This window comes from Prunus avium, chromosome 3 (genome assembly GCF_965620075.1).
Source record: "Prunus avium chromosome 3, drPruAviu1.hap1.1, whole genome shotgun sequence".
NCBI lineage: Eukaryota > Viridiplantae > Streptophyta > Magnoliopsida > Rosales > Rosaceae > Prunus > Prunus avium.
The window spans coordinates 33,030,224-33,046,076 of NC_142286.1; the positions used below are offsets into that span (position 1 = coordinate 33,030,224).

General features: G+C 40.2%; 3 protein-coding genes and 1 pseudogene across 7 annotated transcripts; 3 read left to right on the top strand and 1 right to left on the bottom strand.

Annotated features, from left to right (window-relative positions):
• The first annotated feature begins 1,230 nt into the window (after positions 1 to 1,230).
• Positions 1,231 to 5,026, top strand: LOC110749930 (calcium-transporting ATPase 12, plasma membrane-type-like). The gene is made up of 3 exons (XM_021950137.2): positions 1,231 to 1,511; positions 1,618 to 2,015; positions 2,138 to 5,026. Exons 2-3 carry the CDS (start codon positions 1,632 to 1,634, stop codon positions 4,889 to 4,891), a joined length of 3,138 nt encoding a protein of 1,045 aa, XP_021805829.2. The 5' UTR covers positions 1,231 to 1,511; positions 1,618 to 1,631; the 3' UTR covers positions 4,892 to 5,026.
• A 693-nt stretch (positions 5,027 to 5,719) lies between these two features.
• Positions 5,720 to 7,109, top strand: LOC110749933 (chlorophyll a-b binding protein 2.2, chloroplastic). The gene is made up of 2 exons (XM_021950146.2): positions 5,720 to 5,939; positions 6,293 to 7,109. Exons 1-2 carry the CDS (start codon positions 5,794 to 5,796, stop codon positions 6,942 to 6,944), a joined length of 798 nt encoding a protein of 265 aa, XP_021805838.1. The 5' UTR covers positions 5,720 to 5,793; the 3' UTR covers positions 6,945 to 7,109.
• On the bottom strand, positions 6,794 to 10,484 carry LOC110749932 (pentatricopeptide repeat-containing protein At5g66520 pseudogene; annotated as a pseudogene). The gene is made up of 2 exons (XR_015834613.1): positions 8,260 to 10,484; positions 6,794 to 7,130 (listed from the first exon to the last, which is right to left on the bottom strand). The product of XR_015834613.1 is annotated as a pentatricopeptide repeat-containing protein At5g66520 pseudogene (transcript).
• An 81-nt stretch (positions 10,485 to 10,565) lies between these two features.
• Positions 10,566 to 15,853, top strand: LOC110749931 (uncharacterized). 4 transcript variants are annotated; one of them, XM_088250867.1, is made up of 3 exons: positions 10,566 to 13,706; positions 14,343 to 14,415; positions 15,108 to 15,853. In XM_088250867.1, exon 1 carries the CDS (start codon positions 10,783 to 10,785, stop codon positions 13,558 to 13,560), a length of 2,778 nt encoding a protein of 925 aa, XP_088106993.1. In that variant the 5' UTR covers positions 10,566 to 10,782; the 3' UTR covers positions 13,561 to 13,706; positions 14,343 to 14,415; positions 15,108 to 15,853. The 4 variants fall into 4 exon arrangements, with proteins under 4 accessions (XP_088106993.1, XP_021805830.2, XP_021805832.2 ...); XM_021950138.2 differs by having other exon boundaries at positions 10,566 to 14,415; XM_021950140.2 differs by having other exon boundaries at positions 10,566 to 13,967; positions 14,062 to 15,853.

Consider the following 15,853-nt stretch of genomic DNA (forward strand, 5'->3'; position numbering starts at 1 on the left):
CTCTTGGTACCTCACATCTTTGCTCCAAGCTTTTATTTATAGTCAAAGTTTGGGAGCTTAAATCATAGAATAATCAAGTTTGTAGCCCATCATTCCAAAATAACTTTCCATTTCTTTTGGCCTTGGTGAGACACTTCTCAATTCTATCTCTAGGAATTTCATCTTTTACTTTACTTTGGCACTCCATCATTCTTTTTTCTTGCTTTATCACACGCTTGTAGTCAATTTGATTCTCTTTCTCTTTGGTTTTGGCTGCAAACACCAATTATTCTTTTATTATGATAAAGCAAGCACAAAGAAGTCTTTTAAAGATTAATAACAATCGAAGGATGAGGCTCCATTATTATTAAGATAGAGAAGGGAGCTTACGTGATGCAATTTTCCATTGATATAATGACTTTAAACTCAATAACATGCTACCCCCACTCTATTAATATAATGTACAATGATAATTACAACTTTTATTCTCTGCTTTTGTAAGAAAGAAATAAAATGATACTAATTAAATCTCACACTAATTAAAATAAAGACTAGCAATTATGTTTATAGTAATAATAAATGGTGTTAAAATATGTCTATCAATTGTCAAAAGGACATTTTCAGAAATACTCCTAAACAGACCCTTGATTTTCTTCAAAATTCAAGAGAGAATAAGAATTATGGTCTTATATATGCACATTACAATAGAACATCAAATCAAATTTTCAGCATGAAACACAATGTGGCAATAATGTCAACCATTGTCCCAGTGTAGTTTTCTTTTTGGTTTTTTCTTGGGCTTTGGCCCTCCTTGTAACCGAAAAAAAAATAAAAAAAAAATGTCAACCACACTTGTTTTTATAGAAAAAATATTTTATTTTCTCTCTTTTGAGTGCATAGACTCAAGAGTCTTCTCTGTGCCAATTTTCCACCCTCACCGCGTGCCCAACGCGTATAGTGACGACGCCACACCACCACTCCCTCCCTCCCAGAAGAATTTTTCACTACAAAACAATACAAAACAAAGAGGAAGAGGCTTACATTACATTATGTCACAAAACAAAATATGAAAATAAAAATAAGCTCCCTATTGCACGTCAAATTTAATTTATAATCTCCGGGGAAATTAATTTTCTGGGTAATTTACAATGTGTAGTTTCCAGGTCGCTTCCTTTCTGGGGGCAAAATTGTAAATGCAACATATCTGAAGCCTTATAAATTCCCTCAATCATCACTCAATTATTCACACCTCAAGCTCAAGTCCTCATCCTATTTCTATCATTAACTGCAGTGTCTTTCTTGACACTATTCAATAAATCCCATGTTTGGTTTTCTCTGCTATGCATTAATCTGGGGAAAAAGGTTAATGTAAGCACTTTCCAAACCCAGCACTCACCAACTCCCTTTTCCGTGAATCAAATGGGGCCTAATATTTCATTTTAGTCGCACAGATTTCTTTGTGAGCTAATTTAAGCACTTTCCAAACCCAGTACTCAACAAGTCCTTGAGCCTTCCTCATTTAGTCATATACGGTGAGTCCAATATTCCATGCCAAAAGTACCACTATATCCATGAGACTATTTGCTTAATCTTTTTTGAACCATTTTTTTTTGTCTGACCATTTGTCTAATTTTGTAGTTGCACCAAGAAACATGTTCCTAGACCCAAAAACAGATGATCAAGCTTCCGAAGGTGTCTGCAGCAGCACTTCATCTGTTACTGCTGGCTTGCTCATTCAAACCATCAACACTTCTGGCCAATACGTGCTGCGCAAGAGATGGCTTAGATATATTGCTCTAGGCGTTTTCATCTCCTCACGCAGTAAGAAAACCAGATTGCCCCATGAAGCCCCTAGCTATGAACCTTTAGAAGCACCGGCACCACCGGCCCCCGCCTCTGAGCATGCTATTGACATCCCTCTTCAGGACCGGTTTCTGAACAAGGTTGCTCTCATTGTGAGAGAGAAGAACTTAAATGCACTGAGAGGACTTGGTGGTGTTGCTGGCATTTTGCCACTTCTCAGGTCTCACTTTGAGGTAGCAACCAAATAAGTAGAGAAAAAAAATATTTTTATAATCTTATGCACTTGATAGAGAATGATTGAGAATGATTGAACTTAACTTTGTTAAGTTAATCATATTCGTTCTTTATATGACAGGATGATGCTGTTGATGGTGGTCAAAATCCACAAGGATGGAACACGACCAAGTCCCCAGTTGATGCAAAAAGCTTCTCATACTTCTTGTTGAAGGCTTGCAATCAATATACAATTTTTTTCCTCTTACTCTCAGCAGGGTTTTCGTTTGCCATTGAATTCATGACGCAAGGAGTCAAACAAGGGTGGCACGACGGTGTTGCCATACTCTTTACGGTGTTCTTACTTGTTGCTTTCCCTTCAGTGGGGAACTACCACCATGAGAGAAAGCTGGTGAGGAAGCACCTGCTGGACAGGAGCAGATTGATGGTGAATGTTGAAAGGAGTAACAGAGAACCTACATCAGTTAACATATCTTGTGTTGTGGTGGGCGATATAGTTCATTTGAAGGAAGGAGACCGTGTCCCTGCCGATGGTTTGTTCATAGATCATGATGAGGACTTGATGTTGGATGAGGTATTGAATCCCAAAATTGATTGTGAACAAAACCCGTTTGTGTTGTCTGGTTCAAAGGTTATTAAGGGACATGGTCGCATGGTTGTGACATGTATTGGTGCCAACACAGTTTTTGCTGAGATGCACAGCTTGGGGACTCATCATAATCCAAACGAAAAGACGCTGTTACAAGATTTGTTGGACAAGCCATTTGCTTGTATGGATTATCTTGCGGTTTGTGTCTCTCTACTGATTGCTCTCGTGGTGCTAATACGGCTATTATTCTTCAGGAAGCATGACAATTACAATGACAGGCCAGAACTGAAAGGGGAAGTTTCAATGAACTTGGTAATGAGGATCTTTGAGAAAATTTTCTTGAAACCTCAAGGACGGGTTTCCACTTTAGCAGGTGTTCTCGCAACCGCAGTGATAGGGATACAACATGGAATGCCTTTTGCGATTACAGTTGCCCTTTGTCAATGGAAGGAGAAGGTGGTCCAAAATCAGGCAAAGCCTCAGAATCTATCAGCTTGTGTCACCATGGGACTAATAACAGTCATCTGCATAGAAACAACTGGTGAGCTAATGTGTAGCCAGGGGGAGGTTAAGGAATTTTGGATGGGTGGAAAGGATTTATGCAGTGATGAAGTGGACTCTGAAGCTGATCAAGTTGTTCTTGAAACACTGCATCAGGGGATTTCTGCTACCCCATCCCCAACAAATGATTTGCTCATTTCTTGGCTAAAGACCAGATGGGGTGCTAACATGGGGTTATTGAATGAAACATGTAATCCTGTTAAGCAGTTGAGCTCTGATGAGAAATGCAGTGGGATTTTAGTGAGGAAAACTGTGAATGATGAACAAATTCTGCAGTTGCACTGCAATGGGGATGCATCAACAATATTACATAAGTGTTCACATTACAATGATAACAGAGGGGAAAGTCACACTATGAAAGACCAGAACAGAAGATTTAAGCAGGTGATTAATAAAATGGAGGAGAATGGTCTTAGGCCCATTGCATATGCTTACAAGAAAACAGAAGTCCAAGAACCTACAGAAGATGGGTTGATTTTGTTGGCACTCGTGGGCGTTAGACGCCCATATCAAGAAGAGCTTAAATTGGCAGTGGAAGCTCTTAAAAGGGTTGGAGTAAGCATCAAATTGGTGTCAGAGGATGAGCTCTCAACAGTGAGAGCCAGGGCTTCACAACTTGGAATCTCCCCTGGTTCAAATGATATGGAGATTGAAGGAGAAGTTTTCCGAAGACTGGATTCCATGGAAAGGCAGGATAAGATGGATATGATCTCTTTGATGGGAAGGTCCCTCCCTAAGGACAAGTTTCTCATGGTGGATCGCTTAAGGAAAAAAGGTCACATAGTTGCATTCTGTGGAGGGTTGACCATAAGCGACACTCTGACCTTAAAAGAAGCTGATGTAGGAATCATAGATGATATCCGGAGCACAGAAATGGCTAGAGAGAATGCTGATCTTATAGTTAGAAATGTCTGTTTACTAGCCCCTATTTGGAAGTCTGGTGCATGTGCTTACCACAACATTCAGCAATTCTCTCAACTTCACCTCACTGCTTGCATATCCGGGCTACTGATAACCTTAGTGGCAACAATGCATTCCGGAGAGTCCCCATTATCCGCAATTCACTTGATTTGGGTGAACTTGATTATGTGCCTTCTTGGTGGCCTCATGATGGTGATGGAGTTACAAGGCCCGGAACTACTCACTCAAAGACCTGCAAAGAGGACTGAGTCACTTATAACCAAAGTCATTTGGAGAAACATAGCAATTCAAGTTTCATCTCAGGCTTCTGTCTTGCTGATCTTACATTTCATGGGAAATGCAGTACCAGGCATGGATCAAGGCGTCCGGAATACGATGATTTTCAATACTTTCACATTGTGCCAGGTCCTTAATCTGTTGAGTGCCATGCACTTGGCGAAGAAGGAAATGCTAGTTGTTGTCCTCCACAACTATTGGTTTCTGATGGCTTTGGGGGCTGTTTTGATCATGCAGGTGATGATTGTTGAGTTTGGAAAAGGGCTAGTGAGTGGTGTGAGGTTGAATGCACTGCATTGGTTGATCTGTTTCCTTCTTGCTGCTCTTTCATGGGGGTTTGATTGGACCTTTAAATTGCTTTCAGATAGCATCGAAAGAACAACTTCGGCATTGATGGTGAATTCACATGTGGGGTTCTCAAATAGGAGGCGCAGATTATACATATCTATTTGGTTGTTCCTGATGTTCTCCATATCGTCATATTGTTTTCACCCAGTTTCTAAGCTCGCTAGCACATATATCAGTTAAATTGGAAGTCTCCTATGGAAGTGTTAACAAAGTTAATAAACCATGTAGTTATCTTGTGGTCTGTCTGTGTTCCTATTTGTTCTGCACAATGCCATCTCTAAAATGTGAATAAGTTACTCTCCTGTCTTTTTACTATGAGCCTTCGAGACAATAGACCAGAATGCTAATAGATATTACATTGTAGTTGATCATAGACAATGTAGGTGAGCTTATGTTATTTACTCTTTGGGACATTCTTCAATAAGTATTTAAGTTAAGGATTGGCTACATACTTCTAATCTCGGCCATTGGATTGCATTTAAGAGAATACCAACACATTTAATAAATGAAATCCAATGGCCGAGATTAGAAGTATGTAACCAATCCTTAACTTGAAATACTTTTTGGAGAATCTCCCTTTACTCTTCTTCCACTGCAAACCATTTCTGCCCTGCTATGGTTTGCTGTTGTTTTGTCAATACTGCGGCAAATTAACCTTTTCACAGCAGCCAAGGAACAGTTCGAATTTTAGAGGTTGGCGTTTTTTACTTCGAGCCTACGAAAACACCCAAGGAAAGTTTATGCTTTCATGATTTCATCAGTGGGGGCCTATTAAATATTTGTCTTTTGGTTGGAGCTGGCATGAGCTTCTACAGTACAACTAAACTTGTGGCCTGCGTTCACCAACCACAAATATTGCACCCATTTGCCTGCCACATGGCTAAGAGATAACCTCTCTCTCACTAGAACAATCAGTTTGGAAATCTAAATCCAATTGAGAACCAATAGAATGTTGCTGATGTGTAGATATCCTAATCCACAACATCTTCACATTCCCGTTATAACATCCCAGCTCTCTCCTTGTCCAAGGCATCTCATTAGGCCTCACAACACCACCCCACTTCGAACAGGAGAGCATAGTCATGGCAACCTCTGCAATCCAACAATCAGCATTTGCTGGCCAGACTGCTTTGAAGCAGTCAAATGAGCTCATCCGAAAGATTGGTGGCCTTGGTGGCGGCCGCATCACCATGAGGCGCACCGTCAAAAGTACCCCCCAAAGCATATGGTAAGTTCCTTGGCTGTAGCCTGTGAGCATAAGATATTTTTTTCCAAGCAACTCTACTAAAACTTCCATGTGTATAGATATGGTCACTGATACATATTACGCTATTGGAGTAAATTAAAGTATCTAGTAGTATTGAGAGTCATGGATTCAACGTAAAATTCAAATCAAAATGATGTTTAGATTACAATGACAGAATCTCTAACAATCTATTCTACCTCAATGCACAAAGTTACAATGTTACAAGACCAACATGCTCAACATAGCATTAGGAAGTTTACACCATACCCATACCTTTTAAAGCTAAGGCCTTGAGCTTATTATGCTAACACTCTTCACTGTAATTGACAAAACAGGTATGGCCCAGACCGCCCAAAATACTTGGGACCATTCTCTGAGCAAACTCCATCATACTTGACTGGTGAATTCCCTGGTGACTACGGATGGGACACTGCTGGACTATCCGCAGACCCTGAGACATTTGCCAAAAACCGTGAGCTTGAGGTGATCCACAGCCGATGGGCCATGCTTGGTGCACTGGGATGTGTCTTCCCAGAAATCCTGTCAAAGAATGGTGTCAAGTTCGGCGAGGCTGTTTGGTTCAAGGCTGGATCTCAAATCTTCTCCGAGGGTGGCCTTGACTATCTTGGCAACCCAAACCTTGTCCATGCCCAGAGCATCTTGGCAATCTGGGCTGTCCAGGTTGTGCTAATGGGATTTGTCGAAGGATACAGGATTGGTGGAGGACCACTTGGTGAAGGACTGGATCCACTTTACCCTGGAGGGGCCTTTGACCCACTTGGACTGGCTGATGATCCTGAGGCGTTTGCTGAACTGAAGGTGAAAGAGCTTAAGAATGGGCGGCTGGCAATGACTTCAATGTTTGGATTCTTTGTTCAGGCTATTGTAACTGGAAAGGGCCCAGTTGAGAACCTCTATGACCATGTTGCTGATCCAGTTGCCAACAATGCATGGGCTTATGCCACCAACTTTGTCCCTGGAAAATGAAGAAACCTAAATGCATGGCTGTTCATCTGTAACATTACCCGAACTTCTTGCCTTTGTTGAGGTTCTCTTGTTGAGGACTCCATTAGTTCTGATGTAATCTTACTAGAAACTGCTTGTATTGAAATCACTTATCCAGTAAAACCGCCCAGCTCCTTTGTGCTTGAACTTCTTATTTGTCTAGATGTGCTGAACATTCAAAAGTTCCAGTCAACAAATGCATGCTTTGCTGCAATATAGTAAATCTAAACCAGAGAATAATATATAACAACCAAAATACAAGGGAAAATAAAAATTAAAACCAAATCATATGATTATCAGATTCATCTTAGGTTTCTTCATCTATTCCTCTCCATTAGGCAAATTAAGTTTAACCAGCGCATACAGAGAATGTGGGAAAGATTTCTGCAAACTTTTACCCACTGAACACTGGCTATCATCTCTAATTTTAATATCAGCATAATGAAGACTGCCTATGCTATTAGTATTATGAACAAATAGTATATGGATTTGGCCAATGCAGGGTGAAAGGAATGATGGGAAGAGCTATCATCTCTTACTATAATCTCAGTATAATGAAGACTGCCCATATAGCTAAGGGCAGCCACATTCCTGTTGCAAGAAAGGCTGTTCTGGGCTCTGGGCAAGCCATACTGGTATCGTGTTGATATGGATGTCAACATGTTTGTCATACGGATGGTGATATGTTATTTATATGGATGTTGATATGTTGTCAGTGTGGATGTCGATATGTTGTCGAGTATCCCGCTCCAGCTACAGTGGAGTGGGATATATGTATATAATATTACACAATAAGTGCCCACAAAGAGAATGTACAAAACAAAGAGAATCAGAGCACAATGAGAATGTATGAAACAACAAATTTGGAAATTTTTCAGGAAACAAACTTTTGCCAACTGAAACTTTTCACATGATGGGAGGAGCTATTATCTTTCAGTATAATGAACAATTCTTGTAGGGGTAACCAGTATACAACGAAGATTGCCTCCAATACTAAGGGCACCTAGTGTACAAGCCTTCTGCCAATGCAGGGTGAAAGAAGCGATGGGAATGACTATTATATCTCACTGTCACTATAAATTCAGACTCTCTGTATAAGATAGCCTATCTTGCACTAGTCTCTGGCCAATTCAGCATCTAGGGAGAGCAAGACCTATGCATCATATCCCTGTAACAAGGGGGGGCGGCGGGGGGGCGCCGTTTTTGCTAGGGACAATCATTACATCAAGACACACCTTCAAGAATGTCTATACTAAAAGGAACACAAAGAAATGCATAAAATCAGAAGAAATGATACCAGTGGCCAATTTTAAGAGGGGAAGCATAGAGGTAGAGGCATTCTGATGCTTATTGCTTTGAGCAGATCAACACAAGCATCAATGCAGCAGACAAACAAGTCAGTCACCAAAAATCTTTGCAAGAACATGACCCATTTCTGAAATGATGGAAACGACTATTATCTCTCACAATAATCTCACGATCATAGATACTGGATAGGAGTTTGGTGACAGAGTGGCAATCGTTACAGACACGAAGATTCTTTATAATGCGAATAGGACTCCCAGGTTCCAAATTAATAAGACCATATGCAATAGCCAATCTCTCGCTATGGTTTTCCAATTCAGCTTCCTTCTCTTTTTCCTCTTCAAGACACAACAGAACTTGACTTGTGTCAGGAACATGTCCTACGGATTTCAGTTTCTCTCTCATCTCAGTCAACTTAGAATATATGTCTTTCGTCCGAGGATGTGATTTTTCACCGACAATAAACTCATGAAGCACACCTCTGTGCTCTATGGAACTGCATCCTGGGTCCTTTTTTACTCCTCTCTTTCTCATCATTTCTCTTACCTGTGAAACTTTCTCCCACTTATCAGCTGCAGCATACATGTTAGAAAGAAGAACATAGCATCCAACAGTGTCTGGAGACACGTCAATCAAATGGCGAGCTGCATAATCACCAACTTCAACATTTCCATGGTTCCGAGCACCACTAAGCAAACTCATCCAAATTACTTTGTTTGGTTTCATGGGCATACTTTCAATGACATTCTTTGCCTCGTCCAGACAACCAGCGCGACATAAAATGTCTACAAAACAACCATAGTGTTCAATTGTGGGTTCAATTTCATAATCATTTATCATCAGATTGAAATAGTAACGACCAAGATCAACCAATCCTGCATGACTACATGCATTCAAGACTCCGATAAAAGTTATACCATGAGGGTGCATTCCATTTTTGCGCATCTCAAGGAATAGCTCAAGAACCTGGTCGGCCATACCATGCATTCCTAAACCAACAATTATAGCAGTCCAATGCCCTAATTTCTTCCTGTCTATAGCTCGAAATACAGCCAGAGCACACTCTATGCTCCCACACTTGGAATACATTTCTATCAATGATGTACCAAGCACACCATCTAATTCAAATCCATGTTTTACCATGAAAGAATGAATCCATCTCCCCTTACTTAGAGTGGCTAATCCTGAAACGGCAGAAAGAGCACTGACTAATGTAGCATGACTAGGCATAATATCTTCTTCCAAAATTTCCTGAAACAACTCCAATGCTTCCATAAACTGTCCATTAAATTCATAACCTGCAATCATCGAATTCCAAGTTATTATATCTCTTGTTGGCATCCGACTAAACAATTGACGTGCCATCTCAAAATCCCCGGATTTCATGTAACCATTAATCATGGCATTCCAAGAAACCAAATTTCTATTTGGCATCCTATCAAATATCTCCCTAGCCATCTCTACCTTCCCGCATTTTGATAACCCGTCCACTAAAACAGTCCACGAAAAAGAATCTCTCTCCCGCATTTGATCAAACAATTCCATTGCAACTTCTACTTCTCCACATCTCGCATACCCATCAATCAAAGAATTCCAAGTAACCAAATCTCTATCAAGCATTTGATCAAACACTTTCCTAGCCAAACCAATCTCACCGCACTTTGAGTACAAACTAACCAAACTACTCTGCACAAACTTATCCAAACCAAGCCCAATTTTCAACACCAACCCATGAATCTGTTTCCCTTCCCCAATCGCATTTAACCGAGCACAACCCTTTATCACACACGGTACAGTAAAATTATCCGGAACAAGTTCATGAAGCAATTCATAGAACAAAACAATAGCATCATGGGAACGTTGGTTCCCAACATAGCATTTGATGAGAACGTTCCAGGAAACCAAGGTGGGTTCTTCAATTTGATCGAAGACGGAGCGAGCATAGTCAAGATTGTTGATTTTGGGGTCTGCGTAGAGAGATAAGAAACGGGAAGCAATTGCAGGGTGGCTGAAAGTTCCGGTTTTGAGGGATATGGCGTGGTGTTGCTCTGCTTCTCGTTGGGTTTTACAGGTTTGGAGAAGCGAAAAGGGGAGGCTTTGAGGAGAGAGCAATGGTTGGTGGAGAGAGTGAGAAGGCGTGAGTTGAAGCATTGCTAAGGCTTTGGTGGATCAGATGATTGACTGAAGGGCTCTGTGTGTGGCTTATTATAGCTGCTACATAATAAAAGCAATTGTTCAGTTTTTATTTTTATTTTTAATCTTTTATTTTTTGCTTTCGTCTACGAATGAAATAACCCTAGTTTACTCAACGGTTTAACCTTTCTCCCTTCTATTTCAGTATAGCAAAGCTATGGTTCTCCAATGACCACGTTCAGCAGCAACTCGGCGAGTCGACTCACCATCCTCCCCAACTACCAACCAAGCCCCCTCAATCCCAAGGGCTCTGAAAACCCAAGAAAAATCCAAACTTTACCATCTTCTTCGAAAACCCCTCATGACCTCTCCATAGCTCGACATGTTAAAGCCCCTCAAAACCGCACCGCTCCTTCACCTACAAACCCTCCATTCGCTATTGGGTTCCCACCATTTTGTCGAATTCGCATCAAGAACCAAGCTTTTCTCCCAACTCTCTCATCCACCCTTCAATCCTGCCCCAAACTTGGTGTTCCAAATCTGTGACATTCTGTGCGACCCTCAATGGGAAAAGAGCTCAGAGCTCAGCTGGCTGAGCCCTAAGATTAGAACCCATCATGTGTCAGAGATTATTGAGACCCACAAGAATACAGACTCGGCGTTAAGATTCTTCTACTGGGTTTCTAAGAGACCTTCTTACCAGCATGATATGAGCTGCTTTTCATCAATGCTGAATAGGCTTGTGAACGAACGGATTTTTGCGCCTGCAGACCGTGTGAGGATTTTGATGATTAAAGCTTCTAGGAACGAGGAAGAGCTTAAACGGGTAACTGAATATTTGAATGAGATGAGCCGACTTGGTTTTGAGTTTACATTGTATAGTTTTAATACGCTTTTGATTCAATTGGGTAAGTTTGAGATGGTTAGTATAGCTCAGAATGTTTTTACCCAGGTGCTAAGTAGTGGGATTAAACCGAGTTTGTTGACATTTAATACAATGCTCAATATATTGTGCAAGAAGGGCAAGGTCCAGGAAGCAGAGTTGATTTTGAGCAAGATTTTTCAGTTTGATATGCTCCCGGATGTTTTTACTTATACATCATTGATTCTTGGGCATTGTAGAAATCGTAACTTGGATTTGGCATTTGAGGTTTACGATCAGATGGTGAAGGCAGGTTGTGACCCGAATTCAGTTACGTATTCAACTCTTATCAATGGGCTATGCAATGAGGGGAGGGTGGATGAGGCACTGGATATGCTTGATGAAATGGTAGAGAAAGGGATTGAACCCACATCATATACTTACACTGTCCCAATTGCTTCACTATGTGAGGCCGATCGGCTGGTGGAAGCAATTGGGCTTTTCAGAAGGATGAGAAGCAGGGGTTGCCATCCTACCGTTCATACTTATACAGCTTTGATCAGTGGGTTGTCTCAGACGGGGAAACTCGATGTTGCTATTGGACTCTATCACAAACTTTTGAAGGATGGTTTGGTCCCAAACACAGTTACCTTCAATACATTGATAAATGGATTAAGTGAGACAGGAAGATATGACCTGGCTCAGAAGATTTTTTATTGGGTGGAGAGACATGGGACCTTGGCAAATACCCAAACTCACAATGAAATCATCAAAGTTTTCTGTTTGATGGGTAACATTAATAACGCAATGGCTCTTTTAAGCAAAATGCTTAAAGTGGGGCCCTCTCTAAATGTGATTACATATAACACACTCATCAATGGATACCTCAATGGAGGTCAGTTAAACAATGCTATGAGGTTGTTGGATTTTATGAAAGGGAGTGGGTGTGAACCAGATGAATGGACTTATACTGAACTTATTTCTGGGTTTTGCAAGGCGGGTAAGTCTGACTTGGCATCTACTCTTTTCCGTGAGATGGTAGAACAAAGAATTAGTCCCAGTCAGGTCACCTACGCTGCTTTGATTGCTGGATACTGTATAGAGGGGAAAGTAGAGGCTGCATTGTCATTATTTGAGCAGATGGAGGAGAAGGGTTGCTGTCCAAGTATTGAAACCTACAATGCCATTATAAATGGTTTGTCCAAAGATAATCAGTTTGTTAAAGCTGAGAAACTATGTAAAAAGATGGAAAAGCAAGGACTGGTTCCAAATGTCATTACCTACACGTCTCTAATTGGTGGCCTCTGTAAAAGTGGCAGGACTGACCTTGCGTTCAAAGTCTTCCATGAAATGGGAGAACAAGGTTGCTTGCCGAACTTGTATACATATAGCTCACTCATGTTTGGGTTATGTCAAGAGGGCAAGGCTGACAATGCTGAGACGTTGCTTGATGAAATGGAGAGGAAAGGATTGGCTCCTGATGTGGTAACATTTACCACACTCATTGATGGTTTTGTTATGCTTGGTAGGCTAGATCATGCATTCTTGCTTCTTAGGCGAATGGTTGATGTGGGTTGCAGGCCCAACTACCGAACATATGCCGTGTTGGTCAAAGGGTTGCAAAAGGAAAGTCAGTTGCAGACGGAGAAGGTTGTGGGGCTCGTGGCCCAACATGAAGCAATGTATAGTTGCAGCTCTGATGAAAGCTATAACTTTGTTGAGGCATTGTGCAATCTCTTAGCTAGGATGTCAGAGAATGGATGTGAACCTACTGTTGATACCTATGGTACTTTAGTGAGAGGCTTGTGTACGGAAGGCAGATATTATGAGGCAGATCAGTTGGTGCGGCATATGAAAGACAAAGGCCTGTGCCCCAATAGAAGGATTTATCTGTCTCTATTCTTTGCTCATTGTACGAATTTAAAAGTGGAATCTGCGCTGGAAATCTTTGGCTTGATGGCAGATAATGGATTTGAGTTTCACTTATCAGCTTATAAGGCACTTATTAGTGCTCTCTGCAGGGTGTGTCGGGTGGAAGAAGCTGAAACTTTATTCAAAAGCATGCTAGAAAAACAATGGAATACTGATGAGATTGTTTGGACTGTGTTAATCGATGGTTTACTGAAGGAAGGGCAATCAGATCTATGCATGAAGCTTCTTCATGTTATTGAATCTCAAAAATGCAGTATCAGTTTCCAGACATATGTTATCTTGGCCAGAGAACTTTCTAAAGTAAACAAGGAGAGGGGGAGTTCTCAAATTGTTAACAGAGCAAGTGATTTAAAGGGTGTACATTGATCATGGTTTCTTTATACACATGGAGAAAAAGGAAATTCGTTAACTGAGTTCCATTAATGAACTAATAAGAAATGATACTTTTTTTTGCCCGAGGTGTATATATTCTTTTGTTGTGACAAATTTGCAGCTTGATCATACAATAAATGGTATGTAGATGGCGCTTTGCCTTCGAACCTTGTTAACATTCGTTTCTTTCTATTACTGTCTTTGGTGATTACCAGAATACTTTAGTTCTGTTGTCTTTTGATTAATTTGATCGCAATATTTGTCCAATAGTCACCAAGAAAATTCGTTCAATGTTTACTAAGTTTGTTATCCTATCTACATGGAAATGACAAGTTATTTTCAGAAGATAATTGTCTTCAGTTGGAACTGAAAATCTGGTGTGCATGAAGCAGCAACCTAAGGTAGACGTGTAGGTTTGTTTAGACAAAGTATAAATGAATTATATTTGCCATTTATTTTAACTGCTCTTTTTGTGTGGGTTGATGGTTGGTGCAGGACTGTGTGTACTGTTTGTCAATTGGTTTAGGGATTAAGATGTTTCTGCCTATGCAGGCTTCTTAATTACATGGATTATCTTATCTAGGAAGGCTTCTTAATACAGAAATAGTGATGTGTGTGATCATCCAGGCAGGCTTCTTAATTACATGGATTATCTTCTTTATGGTGCTCGTTTGTTTGGTTTTTCATTGTTTGACATGCTTACACAATATTTATTCTGGCATTGTGTTTATAAAATGGAATTGAGAGCTAGACATTCTTGGCATATATACTTGCAGGTGATACAGCTTGGACGTCCCCTAGTGGAAAGCTTCCTCTTTCCTCAGAAAATTTTGACAAGAAGATGTTAAGGTACACCTTGTTTGATACCGATGTTGGTTTATTTCGCTGTTGTTACCTCATACAATTTTGATTCATTGTATTCTTTACACCAAGAGTCATTTATAAAATATACCTCAGTTTTACAATAGCATATGTTATGGTTCATTTAGTAAATTTTGGTTTTATGTTTTAGTTTTAGCTTTGATGGTCAAAATTATCCTTTTTTTTAATCTCTCCCTCGTCTCTTTTTTCCTTCTCTCTGTTATTCTTTTAATAAGAAAAAGAAATAAAGAAACTAAAAGCAAAAAAATCTAACCAAATTCCCATGGGATGGTCTCTTGATTCTGTATTGGCAAGTAGAACTATTTTACTGTGAATTATCAACAAAAAGTAATCTACAGTTGCCACCTGATTTAAATCAACTTAAATAATGTCTGTGATTCAGAATTCCAGGATAAATTATACTTTATAGTTGACGTGATGAAATTAATTTAATTAGACATTTTTGGTGTAGGGTTACTCAGGTCCTTCTAAATCGAGCTCAATTCGCACTAGGGCTCTTAGAAAGAACTGCTGGCCAAGATTACTGAACTAGTCCACTTTTTTTAATCTGCCTCTAATTGTTCTAATATGCAAATGCCAGTGTGTGTGGCCACTTTCCGTATGTGGTGTTCAATTTTTTTCATTTTCCCAAAGGATGATAGCACTCTAAATCTTTGTAGGGTTTTTGATTGGGGTCGAGATGAGCTCAGAGTTTGCTTTTTTTGTCACTTTCTTTGTGCTTCGCTGATCTTTGCCTAGTATTTGCTGGGATTCCCACTCCTTAAATAAAGAAGGGTGGAATGAATAAAGGCTTGGTAATGCATGAAGACCCTATTATTTCCTATACACAAGTGATATTGTATGGGTATGAACTATATTGTGGATCAATCTAGAAAGGTAAAAACGCATTCATTATGGTGTGAGTTCTAGTGTTCTCACCTTTCCTCCAAGTCTAAACCTATACAAACCCCCGAGTATGAGAAACCCTTTGAGTGAAAAGTAAATTATTATGCCTTACGGGCCGACCCGGTGTGAGCGGGGATTAGTCTGGGTTGTGGTTAAGGCTTAAAGGTGCCACCCATAGTTGGGGCCCATTCAGGACCACCTCGTGGTTCAGACCAAAAAAAAAAAAAGTAAATTATTATGTGTATGCAAGAGAGAATTTTGTGGTGAAAATCTCTGGAGGTGAATTTGGAAGACTCTGGCTTCCCGGCAGTCAGTTCTTGTGAGATTGTTCCTTTGTAATCCTTGGTATCTTCCAGTCCTGTCCACACACAAAATTTCTTGTAATTCCATCATTTTATATAGTAAAGAAGAATTTGTTCCTGTCCTCCTACTATTCAGTGGACAAAAGGCTCAAATGCTAAGGATGTAATTCCATTGTTTTTATGTTTGATGATGTTTGCCCGTTTTGGCCATACAAGGA

Excerpts from the sequence above, each read along its gene's own strand:
- LOC110749930 (XM_021950137.2), top strand. The coding sequence starts at position 1,632 with ATGTTCCTAGACCCAAAAACAGATGATCAAGCTTCCGAAGGTGTCTGC. Across the intron at positions 2,016-2,137 it reads TTCTCAGGTCTCACTTTGAG|GATGATGCTGTTGATGGTGG; the intron begins GTAGCAACCAAA and ends TTTATATGACAG.
- LOC110749931 (XM_021950138.2), top strand. The coding sequence starts at position 10,783 with ATGTTAAAGCCCCTCAAAACCGCACCGCTCCTTCACCTACAAACCCTC.
- LOC110749933 (XM_021950146.2), top strand. The coding sequence starts at position 5,794 with ATGGCAACCTCTGCAATCCAACAATCAGCATTTGCTGGCCAGACTGCT. Across the intron at positions 5,940-6,292 it reads AGTACCCCCCAAAGCATATG|GTATGGCCCAGACCGCCCAA; the intron begins GTAAGTTCCTTG and ends TTGACAAAACAG.